Below are 23,168 nucleotides of genomic sequence, written 5' to 3'. Positions count from 1 at the left end.
CAGCACTTTGGGAGGCCGAGGCAGGTGGATCACCTGAGGTCAGGAGTTCGACACCAGCCTAGTTAACATGGTGAAACCTCGTTTCTACTAAAAATACAAAAATTAGCTGTACGTGGTGTCGTGTGCCTGTAATCCCAGCTACTCAGCAGGCTGAAGCAGGAGAATCGCTTGAACCCGGGAGGCAGAGGTTGCAGTGATCCAATATCCATTGCACTCCAGCCTCGGGCAAGAGAGAGAGAGAGAGAGAAAGAATAATGGCTTTCAGAGGACTTTATGGGAATCCTGATTATTTCCTCTTTTTTAAATTGACAAATAATAATCGTACATATTCTTGGGGTACATAGTGATGTTTCAGTACATATACTGTATAGGGATCAGATCAGGGTAATTAGCATATCTGTCATCTCAAACATTTTTCACCACTTCTGTTTGGAATGCTCAATATCTTCCTTCCAGTCATTTGAAGCTATATATTATTGTTAACTATAGTCATCCTATAGTGGTATAGAACACTAGAATTTATTCCTCCTGTCTGGCTGTAATTTTGTATTCTTTAACAAAGCTCCTTCTCTCTCCCTTCTTTCTACCCTTCCCAGCCTCTAGTATCCTCTGTTCTACTTTTTATTTCTATGAGATCAACTTATTTTTAGCTTCCATATATGAATGAGAAGATGCAGTGTTTAACTTTCTGTTTCTGGCTTATTTCACTTAACATAATATCCTCCGGTTCCATTTATGTTGCCACAAATGACAGGATTCCATTCTTTTTTATGACTAGATAGTATTCCATGGTGTACACATGCCACATTTTCTTTATCCATTTATCTGTTGTTGGACACCTAGGTTGATTCCGTATCTTGGCTAGTGTGAGTAGTGCTACAGTAAACATGGATGTGCAGATGTCTCTTCAATGTAATTTCCTTTCCTTTGAATAAATTCCCAGTAGTGGGCTTGCTGGATCATATGGTAGTTCTATTTGTAGTTTTCTGAGGAGCTTCCATCCTGTTTTCTACAGTGATGTAGAAACAGTGATGTACTGGGTTACATTCCCACTAACAGTGTATAAGAATTCCCCTTCCTCTGCATTCTTGCCAGCATTTTTTTTTTTTATCTTTTAGATAATAGCCATCCCAACTGGGGTGAAATGATACCTCATTGCCATTTTGTTGTGAATTTCCCTGATGATTAGTGAGGTTGAGCATTTGTTAATGTATTTGTTGGCCATTTGTGTGTCTTCTTTTGAGAAATATCCAGATCATTTGCTTTTTTTTTTTTTTTTTTTTCTTTTTCTTTTTTTGAGATAGGGTCTTACTCTGTCTCCTGGGCTGGAGTGCAGTGATATGATCACAGCTCACTGCAGCCTTGACCTGGGCGCAGGGGATCCTCCCACCTCAGCCTCCTAAGTAGCTGGAACTTTAGGCGCATGCCACCACACTCAGCTAATTTTTTGTGTTTTTTGTAGCGACAAGTTTTGCCACATTGCCCAGGCCGTTCTTGAACTCCTGGATTCAAGCAGTCATCCGGCCTCCACCTCCCAAAGTTTATTTGCCCACTTTAAAATCAGATTGTTTGGGTTTTTTGCTGTTATGATGTTTGAGTTTCTTTTGTATTCTAGATACTAATCCCCTATCAGATGAGTAGTTTGCAAATATTTCTTGCCATTCTGTAGGTTGTCTTTTCACTCTTGATTTTTTCCTTTACTGTGCAAAAGATTTTTGGTTGATATAAACCCATTTGTTTATTTTTACTTTTGTTGCCTGTGCTTTTGAGGTCTTATTCATAAAACCTTTTTTAAGACCAATGTACTGAGGCGTTTTCCCAGCTTTCTTCTAGTCGTTGTATTGTTTCAGGTCTTAGATTTAGGTCTCTGAGTTGAGTCTCTTAGGTCTCTGAGTTGAGTAAGTGGGAGGGTTTAGTTTCATTCGTCTGCATATGAATATCTAGTTTTCCCCAGAGCCTTTATTGAATAGACTGTGCTTTCCCCAATGACTGACCTTGACACTTTTATCAAAAATCAATTGGCTATAGATACGTGGATTAATTTTTGGATTCTCTATTCTGTTCCATTGGCCTATGTGTCTGTTATTATGCTAGGTCCATGCTGTTTTTGCTACTACATCTTTGTGCAGTGTATTTTAAAGTTGGTAGTGTGATGCCTCCACCTTTGTTCTTTTGGCTCAGGATTGTTTTGACTATTCAGGGTCTTTTGTGGTTCCGTACAAGTTTTAGGATTTTTTTTTTTCTATGTTTGTAAAGATGTCATTTGTATTTTGATAGGGATTGCATTGAATCTGTAGATTTCTTTGGGTAATATTCTCATTTTAACAGTATTAATCCTTCTAATCCATGAGCATAGAATGTCTATTTGTTTGTATCCTTTGTATCTTCCATTTTTTCATCAGTGTTTTGTAGTTTTCCTTGTAGAGGTCTTTCACTTCCTTAGTTAAATTTATTACAAAGTATTTCTTTTTGTAGCTATCGTAAATGGGATTGCCTTCTCAATTTCTTTTTTTAGCTAGTTCTTTGTCATGTATCGAAATGTTACTGATTTTTGTATATTAATTTTGTATCCTGCAACTTTACTGAAATCATTTATCAATTCTAAGAGGGATTTTTTGGTAGAGTCTTTAGGTTTTTCTAGATATGAGATCACACTTTTTTTTTTTTTTTTTTTTGAGATGGAGTCTCGCTCTGTCGCCTGGGCTGGAGTGCAGTGACATGATCTCGGCTCACTGCAACCTCTACCTCCTGAGTTCAAACAGTTCTCCTGCCTCAGCCTCCCAAGTAGCTGGGACTACAGGCGTGCACCACCATGTCCAGCTAATTTTTTTTGTATTTTTATTAGAGACGGGGTTTTATCATGTTGGCTAGGCTGATCTTGAGCTCCTGACCTCAAGTGACCCATCCACCTTGGCCTGTCAGAGTTTCAGGATTACAGGCATGAGCAACCACGCTGGACCACACTCATTTTTGTTAGATGTCCATATGGCATATGATCTTTAAGGCTTGTTTTAAGAGAAATTAACTTTTAAAGTGTTTGAACCAAATTTGCAGTTCAAATTTCATAATGGTTTTACATTGTGCATTAACTATGTTTATTATACAGGCAAGCTCACCTAATCATCTGGCAAAGAAAAATTTCTTTGAAGGAGACATTAAATTAAATTAGCCAATATCTAGTTAATGAGATTTTCCTGAAGAATGAATTAAAATTTAGTGATCACTTGTGATTTTCAAAGTAGCTGGTAATAAATTTTTATTAAATCTGGGCCAAGAAAGCCCAAAAGAGGATAGTAGGGTTCCTACCACACTAATGTTAAATAGGAAAATCCCAAATTCCCGTGGAGGAAAAGTTGCCTGAGAAGGTTACTGGCTTCTACTCTGAAATAGTTATAAAAAGGAGTGAGAGGGTGATAAGTAAGTAAAACATCATTAGTTAATATCCATCATGTGTAATGTCCATCATACTTAATGGACTTCGTAAACTATAAAGCTCTATTGAAATAATATTGGGGTGCACGGTGGCTCACACTTGTAATCCCAGCACTTTGGAAGTCCAAAGTGGGTGGATCACTTGAGATCAGGAGTTTGAGATCAGTGTGGCCAACATGGTGTGAAACCTCATCTCTACTTAAAGTACAAAAGCCGGGCATAGTGATGCACACCTGTAATACCATCTACTTGGGAGGCTGAGACAGGAGAATCGTTTGAACTTAGGAGGTGGAGGTTGCAGTGGGCCGAGATTGCACCACTGCACTCTAGCCTGAGCAACAGAGCAAGACTCGTCTCCAAAACAAAAAAAGAAATAGTATTATACAAAAATGAGCCAGGTGTGGTGGCACACACCTATAGTCCCAGCTATTATTATTCCAATGGAATAATATTCCAAAATGTTCCAAGATTATTCCATCTTGAACAAAAAGATGGAATCTGCAGAGACAATACAAGCAGGGAAACCAACTTCACCAGAAACTAAAATGCTTGTCCAAACACATTAAAAGCCAGAGTTCAGGGATATCAGAGCTAGAGAAAAAGTACCAAAAAGCAAATGCAGAGAGCCTTCAGGTTATTTGTGGAATACCCACGAGGAGGAAGTCCCTAATCAGTTATCTTGCAAAGACTCAGCAGAACCTGGACATAAACCCAGACTTGAGCAAACACTAAGACAATGGCTCCTGCAAGAACTGTCTCCTTCTCTCAATATTTGGAGTATGTCAGATACAGAAGTGCCTTTAGGAATGTGCCTAACATCCCTAAAGAATTTGGATGTGGCCAGGTGCGATGACTCACACCTATAATCCCAGCACTTTGGGAAGCCGAGGCGGGCAAATCACGAGATCAGGAGATCGAGACCATCCTGGCTAACATAGTGAAACCCCGTCTCTACTAAAAATACAAAAAAAATTAGCCAGGTGTGGTGATGGGTGCCTGTAGTCCCAGCTACTTGGGAGGCTGAGGCAGGAGAATGGCATGAACCCGGGAGGCAGAGCTTGCAGTGAGCCGAGATTGTGCCACTGAACTCCAGCCTGGGCAACAGAGCGAGACTCCGTCTCAAAAAAAAAAGGAATTTGAATGTGCTACTCTTTTTTTCTGATTTACAATTTTCTTACTGTTGCAAATTAAGAAATTAAAAAGATGTTTAAGATTTCCCATAAAAATACCACCACCGAGGAAAAACTACAGCTAACATTTGGTACAAAATTAGGGTCATATGCTATGCATTTATTACAGTACATCATCTGCATCTTTCCATGTCAAATTTATACATCTATTTTTTAAATTTTCTTTATCAAGGTATCTAATAATTACAGCTTTGATAAAAGCAATTAAAGTTTCTTCCTATCTGCTAGAGTTTGTTTTAATTTTAAAGGTAGCCACAGAAATAAATGCATTTTTCAAGCATCTTAGCAATATTTGTCAGGAAAAATATAGGCAGCAGTGTAATTATAAGGCATGGATTATATTCTGGAATATTGCAGGGTTTATGAGCTGGTTACTTGCCTCACTACATTAACTGAACTCATTAGTGAAACCAAGTTTTAAGGGCAAGCTTAATTTGTTTTTTAAAATGGGATTTTATAACATTGAAACATGTTTAAATGATCACAGTTATTGGCAATTAATCATTTGGTATTTAAGGAAAAGGTTATAAATATTCAGTATAATTTAAAAATCATGAAAGTGAGTTTTGGCTCATTTATAAGAAGGAGGAAAACAGTCTGAAGTAGCCCAAAGAATCCCAAGCTTTAATTAAACCTCCTTTACAAAAAAAAAAGTGTAATTTAAAGGGTCAGCATTTTTTTTCTTATGAAGTTTTGGAGAAATATTATTTCCTGAGTGTTAGTGTTGGGGACTTAGAAAGTAGGAAAAGTGGGGTAAAAAAAAGACAAAATTAGAAGAATTTAGTGAGGGACTGGGGGTGGTGGCTCACGCCTGTAATCCCAGCACTTTGGGAGGCCAAGGCAGGTGGATCACTTGAGGTCAGGAGTTCAAGACCATCCTGGCCAACATGGTGAAACCTCATCTCTACTAAAAATACAAAAATTAGCCAGATGTGGTGGTGCACACCTGTAGTCAGCCACTCGGGAGGCTGAGGCAGGAGAATCACTTGAACTTGGGAGGCAGAGGTTGCATTGAGCTGAGATTGCGTCACTGCACTCCAGCCTGGGGGACAGAGCGAGACTCTGTCTCAAAAAAAAAAAAAAAAAAAAAAGAATTTTGTGAAGGCTTTTTCCCCCTCCCAAAAAAACAGAAATTTTGGCTTTGAGATCCTTTGGCTTCCCACTCACAGAGAATCTGAAAATATTCTCCATGTATCACCCTCATTTCCCAATCCTTGGGCTATAACATGTTCAGAAAACCTGTTTAAATGGAACAGTTTTGAATCCCTTCCCCTACAGAAATCTTCCTATTAATCTCCACACTTCCAATTTCTCTCATCTACCATTAGAATAAAACATTCCACCTGTACCTTTTACTTTTCACATTATTCTCCTTTTCCTTTTTTCTACAAAACTCTTTTACCCCATCCAGCCCCTTTGCTGGAGTGGTACAAGCACACTGCTTTCTTGGACCTTAACTACTTCTCCTCACATGCCTTCCTCTCAGACCATCCTGCAAGCTTCTTTTACGTTCCCACCTCCTTCTAGTTCAAAACCCACTGCAAATTGTTGAAACCAAACAGTGGTGAGATAAGATCTCCCTATTCAAAGCAAAACCAACTAGTAACCACCCCACTTACTGTGTGTTTAAACTTAGGAGCAATATGTTTCTTATGTGTGATCACGGAATGAATAAAGAGGAATGAATAAAGACCATATATATCTATCTAGATTAGATAGATAGATAGATAGATAGATAGATAGATAGATAAATAGATAGTTTTTTTTTTTGTTTTTTTTTTTTTTTTTGAGACGGAGTGTCGCTCTGTTGCCCAGACTGAAGTGCAGTGGCGTGGTCTCGGCTCACTGCAACATTTGCTTCCCGGGTTCATGCCATTCTCCTGCCTCAGCCTCCCGAGTAGCTGGGATTACAGGTGCCCACCACCATGCCTGGCTAATTTTTTGTATTTTTAGTAGAGATGGGGTTTCACCATGTTAGCCAGGATGGTCTTGATCTCCTGACCTCATGATCCACTCGCATCAGCCTCCCAAAGTGCTGGGATTACAGGTGGAGCCACCACACCTGGCCAAGAACATACATTTTTCAATTCTCTTTAGGGCCTGCTTAAATTTTCCCTTAATATCTCGTGAATCCACTGAGTGCATGACCATACAGTGCAATTGCTCAAGCTGTGGTCCACAATAGGAGACTGGTTTTTTCCTGTCAGTATTTTGACTTGTATTAGGACATGAATAATTTAGGCAGAAGTAAGTTAATATTGTTTAATGCTGAAAACTCTTTTAAGCTACTTTCTATAACTCAACTGCATTTCTGCTTGTAGATCCAGCCAAAAGGTTGTCCAGAATTTCTCTTGACAGATTCTTGTTTCAGATTAACCTTAACTAAAAAGCATTCTCTGCTACTTGCAGGAATCCAACCACCCGGGTCAAACAGGAGGTTTTGTGCGAGGACCCCCAAGGTTGCCACCGAGGTAAGTAAATGTGGGAAAAGTTAGAGAAAAATTAATTATTCAGAGACCCAGCTCTCTTTTTTACCACCACAATTGAGTGTTGTTGGCCTTGGATCTTTTTTTAGCAATGAAATAATCTCACCAGTTCACCCAGGCCCCTAATCCACAGTCTGCTTATAATGGTAGGTGGTGGGAATCTCTGCTCTCTTTTTAACACAGTTCAACTCATAGAGCATTTATTTCCTCAAATAAATGAACAAGACTCATTTCTGAACTTAAAACAGCTCCACTTCTAGAATATACATATACATGCCCACTAACACCCTCCTGGTTAAGAGACTGGTTTTTGGCATTTCCAAAGGGGACTGGCTTTGTGAGCTCAGAGGTGACTGCCTTCTGAGTTGCAGAGCTATTCAAATAAAGGGCTGTAATGCTATCAGAAGACATTATTACTATGTTGAAATTTATTTATTTATTTATTTTTTGAGACGGAGTCTCGCTCTGTCTCCAAGCTGGAGTGCAGTGGCACGATCTCAGCTCACTGCAACCTCTGCCTCCCGGGTTCAAGCGATCCTCCTGCCTCAGCCTCCCGAGTAGGCTACAGGCCTGGGACTACAGGCGTGAGCCATCATGTGCAGCTAATTTTTGTATTTTTAGTAGAGATGGGGTTTCATCATGTTGGCCAGGATGTTCTCGATCTCTTGACCTCGTGATCTGGCTGCTTGGGCCTCCCAAAGTGCTGGGATTACAGGCGTGAGCCACCATGCCCGGATGAAAATTATTTCTATCATAGAGATTAAGGAAAGACTTTCAAAGTAATAGTTGTCCTATCCTTTCAGAACTAGCTTTCTTTATATTAATCTAAATTAAAGTTTTAATAGTAACACCTATAACATGAATATTAGGGGATTTTGATGTTCCTTTTCTAATCATGTACAAGACCCCAGCACACATACATCATATCTTATAGGCTTTTCATCTCAGACTTTGGTGGAAAGTGCCTAGTTTCCAGAAATAGTCATGATGTGTTTAAGAGCAAATGGGACCTTAGAGAGCTCATGATAGTAAATGCTTGTTTGTCTTGAACTAATGAATCTCTAGTGCAAGATAAGAGGAAGCTGGAACATCATGGCATTTCCTCTAATAATATAATGTTTAATGCAGCAGCAGTCGTTTGTTCAAAAATAGCATACACTGCATGTTTCAGTAAATTGTATTCCACTAGCAGAAAGCTGTGTGTGTGTGTGTGTGTGTGTGTGTGTGTGTGTGTGTGTGTGTGTGTGTAAGACAGGACAGAACAGAATTTAATACTGATCAAAACACTGACTCATGGCTACTACATTGATTTTCAGACCTGTGAATGGAAAAACCATTCCAACTCAACAGCCTTCAACCAAGGTGCCCCCTGAGAGACCACCTCCCCCAAAGCTTTCTGCAACCAGAAGATCTAATAAGAAACTGCCTTTTAATCGATCCTCTTCTGACATGGATCTTCAGAAAAAACAAAGTAACTTGGCAACTGGACTCTCAAAAGCCAAGAGTCAAGTTTTTAAAAATCAAGATCCGGTGCTACCCCCTCGCCCCAAACCAGGACACCCTCTCTACAGTAAATACATGGTAAATTTAGCTTTTAAAAATGTTCGTGGTCAAGAGATGTGCCCTAAAGTATATATAAGATTCATTTATTCCTTAGAAAAAGATGATGGAACAAATGTGGAATTGTCCCTTGACACCAAGAGTGCTTTAGTTCAGTAGCCATAATAAATTCTAGGTCTTGGGCACGGTGGCTCATGCCTATAATCCCAGCACTTTGGGAAGCCGAGGCTGGTGCATCAACTTGAGGCCAAAAGTTTGAGACCAACTGGCCAACGTGGTGAAACTCCGTCTCTACTAAAATTACAAAAAATTACCCAGGCGTGATGGTACAATCCTGTAATCCTGGCTACTCAGGAGGCTGAGGCATGAGAATTGCTTGAGCCCAGGAGGCAGAGGTTGCAGTGAGCCAAGATCGCGCCACTGCACTCCAGCCTAGGCAACAGAGCAAGACTCTGTCTCAAAACAAACGAAACACCTAGGTCTTAAAGCAGGGTTTCATTATTAGGAGAAATGTAGAGAAAGGGGAGAGAAAGCCGGGCAGGCCAGGCTTATAACTTGCTGCCTGGCTGGACCAAACAGAAATTCTGAAAAACCTGACCCTGTGGGTAATACTAATGGGAGAACTCTGATAGATACTATAGTTTATATCTTTTGTTTTTCCTTTCATTTAAGAGATGGAATGTCGCCGTATCACCCAGGCTGGAGTGCAGTGATGCAGTCATAGTGCACTGCAGTCTCGACCTCCTGAGCTCAGGGATCCTCCTGCTTCACACTCCTGAGTAGCTGGGGCTATGGGAACATGCCTCCCCTCCAGGCTTATGGTTTATATCTTGATGTAGTTTATATCTAATAACTCCTTTTCCCATTGAGTAAATTTTAAAATGAAATAGAAAGTTCTTACTAAGATGGATGGTTTTTCCCTCATTTTCCCCTTTTGTAAGCCTAATAATTATCATGGTCCATTTAATAGTTACCAGTTAGAAGTTTTCATCAATAGTTGAGATACTGATTTTGTTCTCTTTTAATGTTTTTCTCATCAAATGACCTAAACTTTTGTCTGCATTTGCCACAGTTGAAAAACAGAGTTGCTGGGTAGTGGCTCATACCTGTAATCCCAGCACTTTGGGAGGCCAAGGCGGGTGGATCAGTTGAGGTCAGGAGTTCGAGACCAGCCTGGCCAACATGGTGAAACCTCTGTCTCTACTAAAAATACAAAAATTAGCTGGGCGTGTTGGTACATGCCTGTAATCCCAGCTACTCTGGAGGCTGAGGCAGGAGAATCACTTGAACCCAGGAGGCAGAGGTTGCTGAGATTGTGCCACTGTACTCCAGCCTGGGCAACAGTGAGACTCCATCTCAAAAAAACAAAACAACAACAACAACAAAAAGTTGATGTGTTCTCTACATTGATCAGGTTAACCTGAAGGATGTAAAACAAATAAAAATGATAAGGAGGCCAGGAGCAGTAGCTCACACCTATAATCCCAGCACTTTGGGAAGCCAACTGCTTGAACCCAGGAAGTGGAGGTTTCAGTGAGCCAAGATCATGCCACTGCACTCCAGCCTGAGTGACAGAGTGAGACCCTTTTTTTAAAAAAATAAAAAATAAAAATGATCAGGACAGCAGGACTGCTTACACTTTTTACCAATTGAATGACAGAGTAGCTTGTAACAAGAACAGCAATTAATAATTCTATATTGTGTTACTATATTTCCATCATCAAGCCAGGAATTATTTTTTCTTTAAGCTGTTCAGAGTTTTTTAAAAATCCTCTTTAGAGAAGGGTATAGACAAATAAGAAGGAGGCAGTATATTCATATATATTAATATTCATTTAAACTGACAAAACTTTAATTGCTAAAACCCAAGAGTGTTCTTTGGGATAGATTACTTAATTAATAAATAAAAACAGTAGTTGATGTATATTATATTGAGTACTAATTATGAACCAGGCGCTGTTTGAAGCACTTTATATATGTATTAAATAACTCATTTACTCCTCACACCAACCTTGTGAGGTAGATATTATTATCCTTGAACAAGTGAGAAAAATAAGAAACAGAGACATAAAGTAACATGCCCAGGGTTGCAAATCCAGTTAATTAATGGTGGGAGCAAGATTTGAGAACAGGTCAGCTGGCTCTGACACCTGCTCCTAACCATCATGCCAATTGTAGCCTCTACTTGATCTGGCCATTCTGTGTCAAGAGCCCTTTTTCAAGGGGAACCAGATTTCACGTTTGGTTCTTGTCACGCACGTCTGTGTGAGGAGACCACCAAACAGGCTTTGTGTGAGCAACAAGGCTGTTTATTTCACCTGGGTGCAGGCAAGCTGAGTATGAAAAAGGAGTCAGCAAAGGGAGACAGGAGTGGGGCAGTTTTATAGGATTTGGGTAGGTATTGGAAATTACAGTTAAAGGGGGTTGTTCTCTTGTGGGCAGGGGCAGGGGTCACAAGGTGCAGGGTAGGGAGATCAGGAGACTCATTTTCCGTGGGAGGAACATAACAAGGTTGATTGATTAGTTGGGGTGGGGCAGAAACAAATCACAATGGTGGAATGTCATCTTTTATGGTTCTTCAGTTGCTCCATACCATCTGGATGTACATGTGCAGGTCACAATGGCTTAACTTGGGCTCAGAGGCCTGACAGTTCTCAGCATAGTCGTATAATGTCAATAAAGCATTTTTAAAAACTCAGTACATTCAAAATGATGGTACATCTAGAGCTGAATGTCTCATTACAAAATAATTCTTTAAATCTTTCATTTATTGCCTGCCTATAGTACCATTAAATTGCTAGCCAGGAATCTGGGTACACTGGAAGCCCTAGGAATCTGACAAAGATGCTGGGAAACGGCACCACCAAGCCAGCGGTACACGGCCACATCCTTGCACTGTGGATCTTTGCTCCTGGGTGACCCAAGGCCCAGGCAGCCTTCTTCCCATGTTGGATATGAGCTTGTGTGGTTACATTTCCGGGGTATGCCTTTTATATAGTACAGACCCTCTGGTGTGCACTCATCAGCTAAAATTTTCCAAAGCAGGGAACAGAGCCCCTTGGACAAGGTCCAGTACAGATGTAAAAACCATTCTAAGATCAGACAGAGTTGAGTGGACCAGGAAGTGGCTGGGATCAGGCCATGAAATGGATTTAAGTAGACACTTGGTATCAGAGAGAGACTCTAGGAGAAGAAGAGCTTCAAGGTCTATGGAAACAAGCAGGCAGGCAGGCAGGCAGTACACGGAGGGCTCCAATCACTGATCAGCCTCGGAGGCCACCATTGTAAGAACCCTGAATTAAAGAACTGGCTGTGAGGTCAAGTGCTGGGTATTTCTCCTTCAAAACCCAGGGGACTTGGTGGATCTTATCCTGTAGAATGGAACTTCCTGGTTATGGTCTTTAAGGGAATGTTAGGCCATGTTCAGCTCTTGTGGTTCTATGGGCCCAACTCCAACTCCCAAGAGCCTCTTAACATCTATGAGAAATGACAGGCCCCGTTGATCTAGAGCATGATGAAGCCGGGTGAGTGTAGCTGCTGGAGAAGGTGCTCTTTAGGCACACACATGCCAAATTCCTAAATGATCAGTAACGTAAGAGGAGGTTATTTGATTGTGAATAAGCCTTTTGTTGGTTTACATTTAAGCTGTCTGTGCCTCATGGAATTGCCAGTGAAGATATTGTCTCACAAAACCCTGGAGAACTCTCTTGTAAGGTAAAGTAGAGCTCTTTCTTTACTGGTTAATGTAAAAAAAAAAAAAATTAATCCTACTATTACACGTTATTAAATGCTTTAGGCTCCAAAGATTAAAATGTGAAAAAGTAATAATGTTTTATTAAATAATAATTGCTTCAGAGAGTGGTATTGTACCTTACAGCGTGGGGATGTACTTGTGATGCTGAAGCAGACGGAAAATAATTACTTGGAGTGCCAAAAGGGAGAAGACACTGGCAGAGTTCACCTGTCTCAAATGAAGATTATCACTCCACTTGATGAACATCTTAGAAGCAGACCACACGTAAGGGATTAATATTGTTACAGCCCTCATATCACACGTAGCAGCACATTTCATGGAACTATTAATTACATCTCATCTTCAGATTTTTATTAGCACATTTATTGTAACCAGAGTAAAAATTACAGCAGCGTTCTATTCCACTTTTAGAATAAATTACTACTAAGAGACTTGCCGCTGCCATACTAATCACTTCGATACAGAGTGACTACCCTGTGTTTTGCTTTCTTCATAATGTGCTGACTTACAACAACCAGAATACTCGGTCATTAATTTTCAACTGTAAGAGCTGTTTGTTTTTTAAGTAATGTAAACCTGTTTACCAAAGTGTCAGAGAATAGTTTTCTAGCAGAATGGAAGTCTGACACTAAAAAGCACTTCCCTTTAAGATTTAAGCTTAATATAAACCTAATTTCTCTGATTATAGCTCATAAAACAATGAAATGTAATCCAACAACCTCAAGTCCCGATTTAGTGGAACCTGGAAAGATGCAATGGTTATTGAAAGTCATTTGTTTAGCAAGAAAAGTGATGTTGAACAATTTGTAGGAGTATATTTTTTAAAGAGCTTCTTAAGTTATCCAGGTAAAATTTCACTATCTGTTAACGTAGTAAATATGAAAAATAGGCCAGGCACAGTGGTTCATGCCTGTAATCCCACCACTCTGGGAGGCCAAGGCAGCAGATCGCTTGAGCCCAGAAGTTCAAGACCAGCCTGGGCAACATGGCACAACCATGTCCCTGGTAAAAATACAAAAATTAGTCTGGCATGGTGGTGCATGCCTGTAGTCTCAGCTACTCAGGAGACTGAGGTGGGAGGATCACTTGAGCCCAAGAGATCGAGGCCGCAAGTGAGCCATGATTGTACCACTGCACTCCAGCCTGGGCCATAGAGCAAGACTCTGTCTTGAAAAAAATACAAATAAAAAATGGAGTAAATATGAAAAATAATAGTAATCAAGTAAAATACTTGGTTTGCCATTTATCCCAGTTTTCATAATCTTTTCCAATTTTTTCTTCTTAGAAGGCAGTTTATCTTTTGAAGTTTGCTAAGAAACTAAAAAATTGTATTTGGAGAGCAGAGGAGATATGTGTTAAGGTAGCTTCTGTTGGCATATGAAAATCCTTACTTTAGCTCCCACAGGGAAAGTTCTCCTCTGATTCTTTTTGTCTGTTTTGGTACAGCATTATCCATCTGTCATAGCTGTCCTTCCTCTTTTCAGAACACACTCATGGCAACAGTGGGAGTTATACTGCCAAAAAGCTTTCCTTTGTGAAAAATAGAAGCTAAAAGCAAGTAGATTTTTTGTTTGTTTTTTTGTTTTTGAGACAAGGTCTCACTCCATTGGCAGGCTGAAATAAAGTGGTATGATCACTACAGCCTTGACCTTCCCGGCTCAAGCAATCCTCCCACCTCAGCCTCCTGAGTAGCTGGGACTACAGGCGTGCGCCACCATGCCTGGCTAATTTTAAAAATTTTTTGTAGAGATAGGGTCTCACTATGTTGTCAGGGCTAGTCTGAAACTCCTGGGCTAAGCCATCTGCCTGCATGGGCCTCCCGAAGTGTTCGGATTACAGGTATGGGTCACCATGCCCAGCCAAAAGTTAGTCTTTTATAACAGTGCAAAGTTCTTCCCACCTTAAATACCACCTTCTCATCTTTTACTATAGACTTGCAGAGAGTTGGCCTCTGATAGGCAGCTATTGGTGATAATGAAATGAATCTTTCTTTATGCTTCTGGGGTAATGGCTATTGTTACATTTTTTAAAAATAAAACTTACCTATTTGAAAGCCTAGTTTTAAGGTAATATCTCCACGAATATGTTGTACTTTCCCCCTAACTTGGCAAACAGAAAATATTGAATGAACATGACCATTTGTGGTTGAATCAGAGAGATCATGGGAACAGTGGAAGGTTGTTGCCTGGTACGTGGTTGAGACCCTAGACCTGGGTTTCAGGGAGGTGGGATTTGGTTCCCCTTCCACCTTCTTCAGTGGTTATTTAACTTCTCTAAACTTTATTTTTTTAATGTGTGAGATAACTGCCCACAGAGTTGTCTTCAGAGTTGACAGATTATATGATTTTGTGTAAAAGTCCAGAATAGATAAATCCCTAGAAACAGAAAGTAGACTACTGGTTTTCCTAGGACTGAGGGGAGGGTAAATGGGGAGTGACACCTAATTAGTAGGAGGTTTCTTTGGGGAGTGATACAAATGTTCTGCACTTGGGTTATGGTGATGGTTGGATAATTCTATGAATATCCTACAGCCATGTTCACTTTCAGTGGGTGAATTTTATCATATGTGGGTTGTATCTCAAAGATGTTTTAACAAATTCATTGAGTTGATGCGTATAAGGTATTTAACACAGTGAGTAGCACATAGTGAATGAGCAGTAAATATTAGTTATTCTTAATATTACAAAACCATTTGCATTAGCAGTTATAGTCCTATTAGAAAGACCTTTGCATTATATTATATTTGTCTACCAGATACCTACGCCAGTGGTGTGGTCTGAATTGTATGGTCCCCTTGTTGTCAACCCTGTCTAGCCTGTTCCTCTTGCCCTTCACCTGCTAGGCTGGGTTGATGAGCAGCATTGCCGGTGATATCCATACATTGAAGGCAGAGAAGGGAAAATGTGTGATCGGGAGGCACAAATTATCCCCTCCCTCCAAGGCTTGGTTTATGTTTAGGCCTCTGGTTCATTTGGAGATTTCATGTTTGTGTTTGGTGTGTGGTAGGTCTCTGACATCATTTTTTCCAAATGGATAGCCATCTAGCCTAATACCACTTATTGAATAGTAATTCCTTTTTCTCCACAGATGTAAATCAGAAGAAAATGAAAATCACACATGCACATGTGTAATACATTATGTAAATAATAATTAATTTTTTAAAGTTTTTTTTTAGAGAGAGTCACTCAGTCATCCAAGTCAGAGTATAGTGGCACAGTCATAGCTCACTGCAGCCTTGAGTTCCTGGGCTCAAGAGATCTTCACACCTCTGCATCTCTAATAGCTGGAACACAGGGATGTATCACCATGCCTGGCTAATTTTTTATTTTTTTGTAGACATGGCATATCGCTATGTTGTCCATGCTGAATAATTATTAAAAGCCACTCCAGGCTGGGCACGGTGGCTCACGCCTGTAATCCCAGCACTTTGGGAGGCCAAGACAGGTGGATCACCTGAACCCAGGAGTTTGAGACCAGCCTGGCCAACATGGCGAGACCCCATCTCACAGAATATACAGAAATTAGCCAGGCATGGTAGTGCACGCCTGTAGTCGCAGCTACTTGGGGGACTAAAGTGGGAGGATAACTTAAGCCCTGGAGGTCAAGGCTGCAGTGAGCTGTGATTGCGCCACTACACTACAGCCTAGGTGACAGAGCAAGACCCTGTGTCAAAGAAAAAAAAGCCATGTCAGAACTAAAATATCTCAGAATTCATGAAATTTCCACTGTTCATTTATTTAGAGAAAAGCATTAAGCAGTCCATGAAAAAATGTTAGGGTCATCTTGGTAAGCCACCATAGTAAGCTACATTAGCCATTAGAGTCTTGACTTAAATTATATTTCAGTTTACCTAAGTTGAGAGAATGTAAGTTTTGTTTTGCAGGGGCATTTTGGTTGAAAGAGCAGGTGAGATTTAGAAAAGATCTCAGCAAAGGTGCTGCAGGGTTGAAATGGAGTGGACCATCATTCACCGTGCACTCTGATCAGCCTGGTGCATCATGGCCAGGGGAAGGGCAGAGGTATTGAAGTGTCAGGATGTCTCTAAGGGGACAAGAGTTATTAGAGGAGGTGAAGAGACAAGACAGGGCACAAAAATCTGCCTTTATTTATTTCACGGGCTTGCCAGTGTTGAAGAGTGTTAAGTTATAACTCCAAATAATATCCTTCAGTGGGATTTGATGATGAGGAGGATAAGCCTGTCTCTTCATGTAAAGAAACTAAGAATAACAATTGCTAGTCAATAAGAAGAGGTCACTCTTCAGCTTTGCCTTCTCCTCTGGCCAATCTAGGCAATTGGCTAGATGGATAGAGAATGTTAGATTATTTTTGCTAATTTATTTAGAACTACTGTTGTAATAAACCATTCAGATTAAATACAAAATGCAGACCAGGCATGGGAGGTAGCATTGCTTTCAAAATAGAAAAAGCACTTAGTTAAGGTAATAAATGAAATGGATTTTACTTTTTGTGAATTATACTTTTGTGGAAAGTCATTAGCTCCTTTCATTACAAAAGGCAAGAGCATAAATCATAGAACTTTCTTCCTTTTCCCATCCTAATAAAGACACAACTTTTAAGACTCTGTCTTGATCACAGTTTTAAGGAAAAAGCTACCCTTGAAAGGGAAAGAAGTCAAAAACCACTACTTCAGGGTAGAATAGGCACTGTTTAAAAGTAAACAAACAGTTCCCTTTTGTTTTGCTCTCTCAGTTGAAAAAAGCAAAAACAAAACACACTGGGGGATATTTTAATTGAGATTTTCGTCCTCCCTTGGCAAGGACACATTCTTCTTCAACTTGATAATAATTCCCTTGTTTGGCTCAACTGTGTGGTTTGCATCTTGTACTCATAATGTAATTGTGTCAAGAGGACTCTAATGAGAAAAAAAGAAATTGGTCTCAGAGTGAATAATAAATCCACCACCTATCCTGCACACTTCATTCACAGCCCTGTTTTCCCCCCTAAGGATCCAAGCCACGCTCAGAAGCCTGTTGACAGTGGTGCTCCTCATGCTGTCGTTCTTCATGATTTCCCAGCAGGTAAGGATGTAAATAATACAGTAGGAGAACCACAGGATCCAGGAGTAAGTCTTTCTCCCTGCCCTGGGGTTAGCCTCTCAAGGGCATCCTTCTTCATTTTCTGTGCCTGTAGAGTCCTAGACTAGAGAGGTCATCTTATCCGGGACTCCACTTCAAGAAGGGTCGATTGTACCAGCCATTCCAGAAAGCTTAGTTGTATACCCTTGCCTTTGAAGCTCCCTGAGAAAGAGAGGGAGAGAGAGAGGCTTTCCCTTACAGATGAACATTGCAAATTGCCTACCAGTCACAAACTTTTTAACTCTTTCAAAATAGTGGGTACTAATTAACAATTGCAATATGACTGGGCATGGTGGCTCACACCTGTGATCCCCGCACTTTGTGAGGCCAAGGCAGATGGATCACCTGAGGTCAGGAGTCCAGACCAGTCTGACCAACATGTTGAAACCCCATCTCTATAAATACAAAAAAGCAGCTGGGCGTGGTGATGCATGCCTGTAATCCCAGCTACTTGGGAGGCTGAGTCAGGAGAATCGCTTGAACCTCGGAGGCAGAGGTTGCAGTGAGCTGACATAGTACCATTGCACCCTGGGCAACAAGAGCAAAACCCTGTCTCAAAAAAAAAAAAAAAAAAGAATCGTAATAAAGTTAATTCTAACATAATAACTGAAGTTCTTTTGCCCTCAAAGTTGTCTCAGCTGCTACTTACCTATGAGAGCAAAATATATATATATTTTTTTGAGACGAGATCTTGCTCTGTGGCCCAGGCTGGAGTGCAGTGGTGCAGTCACTGTAACCTTGAACTCCTGGACTCAAGTGATCCTCCTCCCTCAGCTTCCCCAGTAGCTAGGACTACAGGGGTGCCACTACACCTGGCTAATTTTTTTTTTTTTTTTTTTTTTAGGGACATGGTCTCGCTATGTTGCCCAGGCTGGTATTGAACTCCTGGCCTCAAGTGATCCTCCCACCTTAGCTTCTTAAAGTGCTGGGATAACAGGCATGAGCCACCCATGCCCACCCATAATATAAGTACTTTTGTAATAATTTTTAAAATACCCTCATACCCAAGGCTACAAATAAACTCCCGATTTACTTGCAATCTCTTTTTATCCACTTGATAGGCTGATTTTTATTTTGGTATGGGTATACTTACTTGCTATAGAGTTATAGTACTCCCTTAGTTAACATTTGAAATTAAAATGATTTGCAAGCATGATTGAGAATAATAAGAATATTATACCATGTCTATAAACTTTTTTCATTGTTCAGTGTGTACTCAGCATGGGTTTATATTGGCCCAGTAGGAAACATTTGCTAACACAATAGTGTTTTTATTCAACCATTTCCCATCAATCAAAGCATGGTAAATGTAACTAGTTTGGTCTTTAAAAAGGGAGCTCATAACAATATCCAAAAAAAGAATAGCATTTTTTAAGTCAATTTGATTAGTATAATATGTTCTCAGAATCGGTGGAACATAACTGCCTCAGTGGACATAACTAAATGCTACTTTGTGACTTTATCAAATCTGCAACCAGGATAATTCATCATACATAACCATAATTTTATATTACAGAGCAAGTTGATGATTTGAACCTCACTTCTGGAGAAACTGTTTATCTTCTGGAGAAGATAGATACAGACTGGTACAGAGGGAACTGTAGAAACCAGATTGGCATATTTCCTGCCAACTATGTCAAAGTGATTGTAAGTGGGTTGTATTTGCTTTAATTTAGTCATATACTCAGTGGGTTCTATGTGACTTGTAGGTTGGAAAAAATAACTAGAAACCCAGATTCTAGTTCTCTCTTTTTCATTGATTCATTTGGCATTTGGAAAACTCAAAAATAAAGATTTGGTCAACTAGATGATGGTTAATTATTATATTATGGGGTGTTAGAACTTAATGCCTAAATGCTATCTGAAATCCTAAAGTGAAAGACCACCACAGGTCAACTGGTGAATCAGCTGTTCTTGGAGGGTTGTTAAGCACTGAAGGATATATGGTAATTATTTGAGACATTTAGTGAACATGAATTGAATGATACTAGATTATCCTGTAGAGGTGTCCTCTGAGGTTATGGTACCACTTCTTTCCTTTGGAGTACATTTTGGTTTGGGTTTCTTTCATCTTTTCCATTCTTATTTATCTCTGTCTTTTAAAAAAAAATCTATTTGGGAATACAGAAGTATTTGTATTGTAGATAGTGGTTCATTAATGGTTGTGCCCACAAAATAATTTCTAATCTGATTAGAATAATTATATTAAAGCACCAGAATTTTATATACCCTCACAGCCTAACTTGTGAAAGCATTCCTGTGTGTGAGAGCTGTGTGTAAGCCCAGATGGCTGTGAAATATGGGGATAAAATCAGACAGCCCTCACACATTTGTATCATTGGAAGAGGATGACTCCGTCCCTGATATAACTTATGATACTATGAAATATCAAAAAAATCTAGCCTAACTGCATTAACAGCTTATTTGGAAGGAAAAAGTAAAAAATTCCATTACATCACAAAATTAGAAAACAAGACTAACAGAAAATCTGAATTCTTCAAATAGAAATGAATTTGAATCTCTTGGATTATGAAGGGTAGGCATTAAAAATTGTCCAGTTTATCTATGCCTTGATTCTTTGGAGAAGTTCAACTATGTTCTCTAAATTAATATTAAGAATAATGTTTGTTTTAGCACTCTTCCTCATTTTTCTTCTGCCCGATGTAGCAGTACTTTAAAAAGCACAATTACCACACTGAAATCAATCACACAGAATCTGCCACATTATTAGTGTGTTATTTCTAAGCCCACAAGTTTAAAAAATTGTTTTAAAACTTCAAATCTTTAAAATTCATCAAGAAGGCACTGATTTATTTAATATAAACCTCAAGCTTTAAGTAGTTTTAGATTGCATGCATTATAGCCAAATATTTTATCACAACCCAGCCCTCCTCTACTGAGCCTTGTAAATAAGATATTACATTAAGTGCTTGGCTGGGCACAGTGGCTTATGCCTATAATTCCAACACTTTGGGAGGCTGAGGCGGTAGGATCACTTGAGCTCAGGAGTTCAAGACCAGGCTGGGCAACATAGTGAGACCCTGTCCCCACAAAAAATTGAAAAATTAGCTGAGCATGATGTCAGGTGTCTGCAACTCCAGCTACTTGGGAGGCTGAAGTGGGAGGATGGTGTGAGCATGGGAGGGCAAGGCTGCAGTGAGCCATAATCATGCCACTGCACTCCAGCCTGGGCAACAGAGTGAGACCCTGTCTCAAAAAATAAATAAAATAAAATAAAGTGCTTGCCACTTAATAGATGTTTGCTAAATACAGATTCCTTTCTTCCTCCCCTATTCATGTTGAAGGGGGAAAATGTTCCAGTTATAAATGTGAAGAGAATCCACAAGTTGTTTGCTTTGCTTTGCTTTGCTTTGTTTTGTTTTTTGAGACAGTCTCGCAGTTGTCGCCCGGGCCAGGCTAGTCTCGAACTCCTGATCCACCCACCTCAGCCTCCCAAAGTGCTGGGATTACAGGCTTGAGCCACTGCACCTGGCCCAAGAATCCAAAGTTTTACTGAAATATCTTATCTTGGGGTCAGAGAAGTATTGCGGGGTTCTACCAACACTTGGAGTAGGTGTGGTAGAGCTAATGCGTGGCACTGTGAATGCCTAATGCCTGATTTCTATCTTAAGTCCTTCTCAGCTGCAGTTTTCAACCTGGAGAATATGGGATAGAGCTGGCAGAGTGTGGCAGCTCACGCCTATAATACCAGCACTTTGGGAGGCTAAGGCAGGCAGATTGCTTGAGTCCAAGAGTTCAAGACCAGCCCAGGCAACAATGGTGAAACCGTCTCTGCTAAAAATACAAAAATTAGCCGGGTGTGGTGGTACATACCTGTAGTCCCAGCTACTTGGGGGAGCTAAAGCAGAAGGATCACTTGAGCCTGGGAGGTCGAGGCTGCAGTGAGTTCTGATTGTGCCGCTGCACTCCAGCCTGGGTGACAGAGTTAGACCCTGCCTCAAAAAAAAAAAAAAAAAAGCGGGGGGATAAAGAAAATTCAGTCAGAATTAGAGTGATATTAATGTGGTTATTCCAGCAAATAAGAGAATTGATTGGCTACTCAAGGAAGGCTACTTAACATGTTATACTTTTTTTTAATCCAAATTCAGGATTTTTTTTTTTACCAGTTAGCACCTGTAGTTCCTCTTAATCAGATTAACACCTAGCTAAACAAATCCATTTCAATCATGCACTTTCTAATTACTTAACCTTAAATTTATCTTACGAAAATCTGAAAAAAAAATAATTGTTGCCTTGATTTTGTCTTTACTAGATTGATATTCCAGAAGGAGGAAATGGGAAAAGAGAATCTGTTTCACCTCATTGTGTTAAGTAAGTTTTATTTGTGTCCTTTTGCACAAAATACAAAGGAGATAACCATCTATATCGTGAAGAATTATCAAGCTTAAAACACTCCAAGGCCAGGCATGGTGGCTCAGACCTGTATCTCAATACTTTGGGAGGCTGAGGTGGGAGGATTGCTTGAGGCCAGGAGTTCAAGACTAGCCTGGGCCGCATAGCAAGAACCCCTCTCTATTATTTATTTATTCTTTATTTTAAAAGAAAACACTTCACATGGTGATCATTCCGATTCTCACTGTGTCTTTTTAATTACAAAGAAAACTTGTTTAAAAGGTGACAATGGGTTAAAATTCTGATGCAAATACATCATGAACATGCTGATAGAAGCTTACCTAAGCAATTCTCCAACATCAATGCAGAACATAAAGAAAGCAGCAAAGCACAGTCTATGCCAATGCTTCCTGCAGCCTGGCCTTAGCATGAGCAGAGATAGTTTCATCATTTACTGCATTTTATTTTGGCCTTCTGGTGTTATCTACCCAGTTTTTAGAAGGTTCAAGTATTTTTGTCATGAGAAATAATTAAATCCTGTAGAAATATGAATCCTACAATAACTGCTAGACATTTTGTATTTTTTTGTTTTTAAGAGGAGCTAGAAGAAAATGAAGGAAGAGTTAAGTTGAGGACCTTTCCCTGAATTTATATACCCTTTTATGCATCGTTGTAACTCCTTTGTGATTTAAAACACTGCCACAGTGCAACTTTACATTCCAGTTAAAAGAGCAAATTAATAGAATTCATTACCTGCTGAAGACTGTAAACCTGTCTATGAATAGGTCAGACATAAGGAGATGCTCCCAGAGGACTTTAGAAAACAAATGGAAAGGTTATCACAAATAAGAAAACTTCTGATCCACAGCAGTTGAATTCTATTTCAGATTCAGTTTTTCTCTATTTTTAAGCAGCATATACTGTGTCTCAGCAGGTTGAATTTGAAGTGGGCTTTTACAGTCATTGACCCATTGATCTGACTTAAATCAGAATTCTGTTAGAGCTAGAATCAACCTTTTCTCTTTAGGCAATTGCTTCTCCTTGGCCTGTTGCTGTTGAAACTTCCTTTCTAAACCCTCAAATTTAGGGATTAGTATTAAAGCACACCTTCTAGAGACACGATTTTATCTCTGCTTTTATCTTATTTTCAGTCAGAATTGCAGATCATGTAAGGATTGTCCCAAATGTCAGAAATGAAGCCCTTTTAAAGGCGATACAAAAATCGTTCTTAAAGGCAACAGGGTTAGGTCCAAGACTGTGTGTTATGATATGCCGAGTTTCTGTTTTCTTTAAACCT

The 23,168-nt window shown here is 39.8% G+C and overlaps 1 protein-coding gene across 50 annotated transcripts in view; it reads left to right on the top strand.

Moving 5' to 3' along the window:
* The window catches only part of SH3D19 (SH3 domain containing 19), a 196,778-nt gene that overhangs the window by 159,923 nt on the left and 13,687 nt on the right, over positions 1-23,168 (top strand). For 37 of the 50 annotated variants that reach the window (XR_013417323.1, XR_013417322.1, XM_015139333.3 and 34 more), the window contains 7 exons: positions 7,032-7,093; positions 8,425-8,689; positions 12,314-12,382; positions 12,546-12,686; positions 17,389-17,461; positions 19,035-19,165; positions 21,792-21,850. Coding sequence is in view for 48 of the 50 variants with exons in the window: in XM_015139333.3 (XP_014994819.3) it covers positions 7,032-7,093; positions 8,425-8,689; positions 12,314-12,382; positions 12,546-12,686; positions 17,389-17,461; positions 19,035-19,165; positions 21,792-21,850 (800 nt within the window). In the remaining 2 variants the exon portion in view is untranslated. The remainder of the gene's footprint in view (positions 1-7,031; positions 7,094-8,424; positions 8,690-12,313; positions 12,383-12,545; positions 12,687-17,388; positions 17,462-19,034; positions 19,166-21,791; positions 21,851-23,168) is intronic. The other 13 variants (XM_078002322.1, XM_015139334.3, XM_078002342.1 and 10 more) reach the window with 1 other exon arrangement.

This window comes from Macaca mulatta, chromosome 5 (genome assembly GCF_049350105.2).
Source record: "Macaca mulatta isolate MMU2019108-1 chromosome 5, T2T-MMU8v2.0, whole genome shotgun sequence".
Lineage (NCBI taxonomy): Eukaryota > Metazoa > Chordata > Mammalia > Primates > Cercopithecidae > Macaca > Macaca mulatta.
Note: the sequence above shows the minus strand (reverse complement) of the source record. Positions and strands in the feature narration are given on the sequence as shown.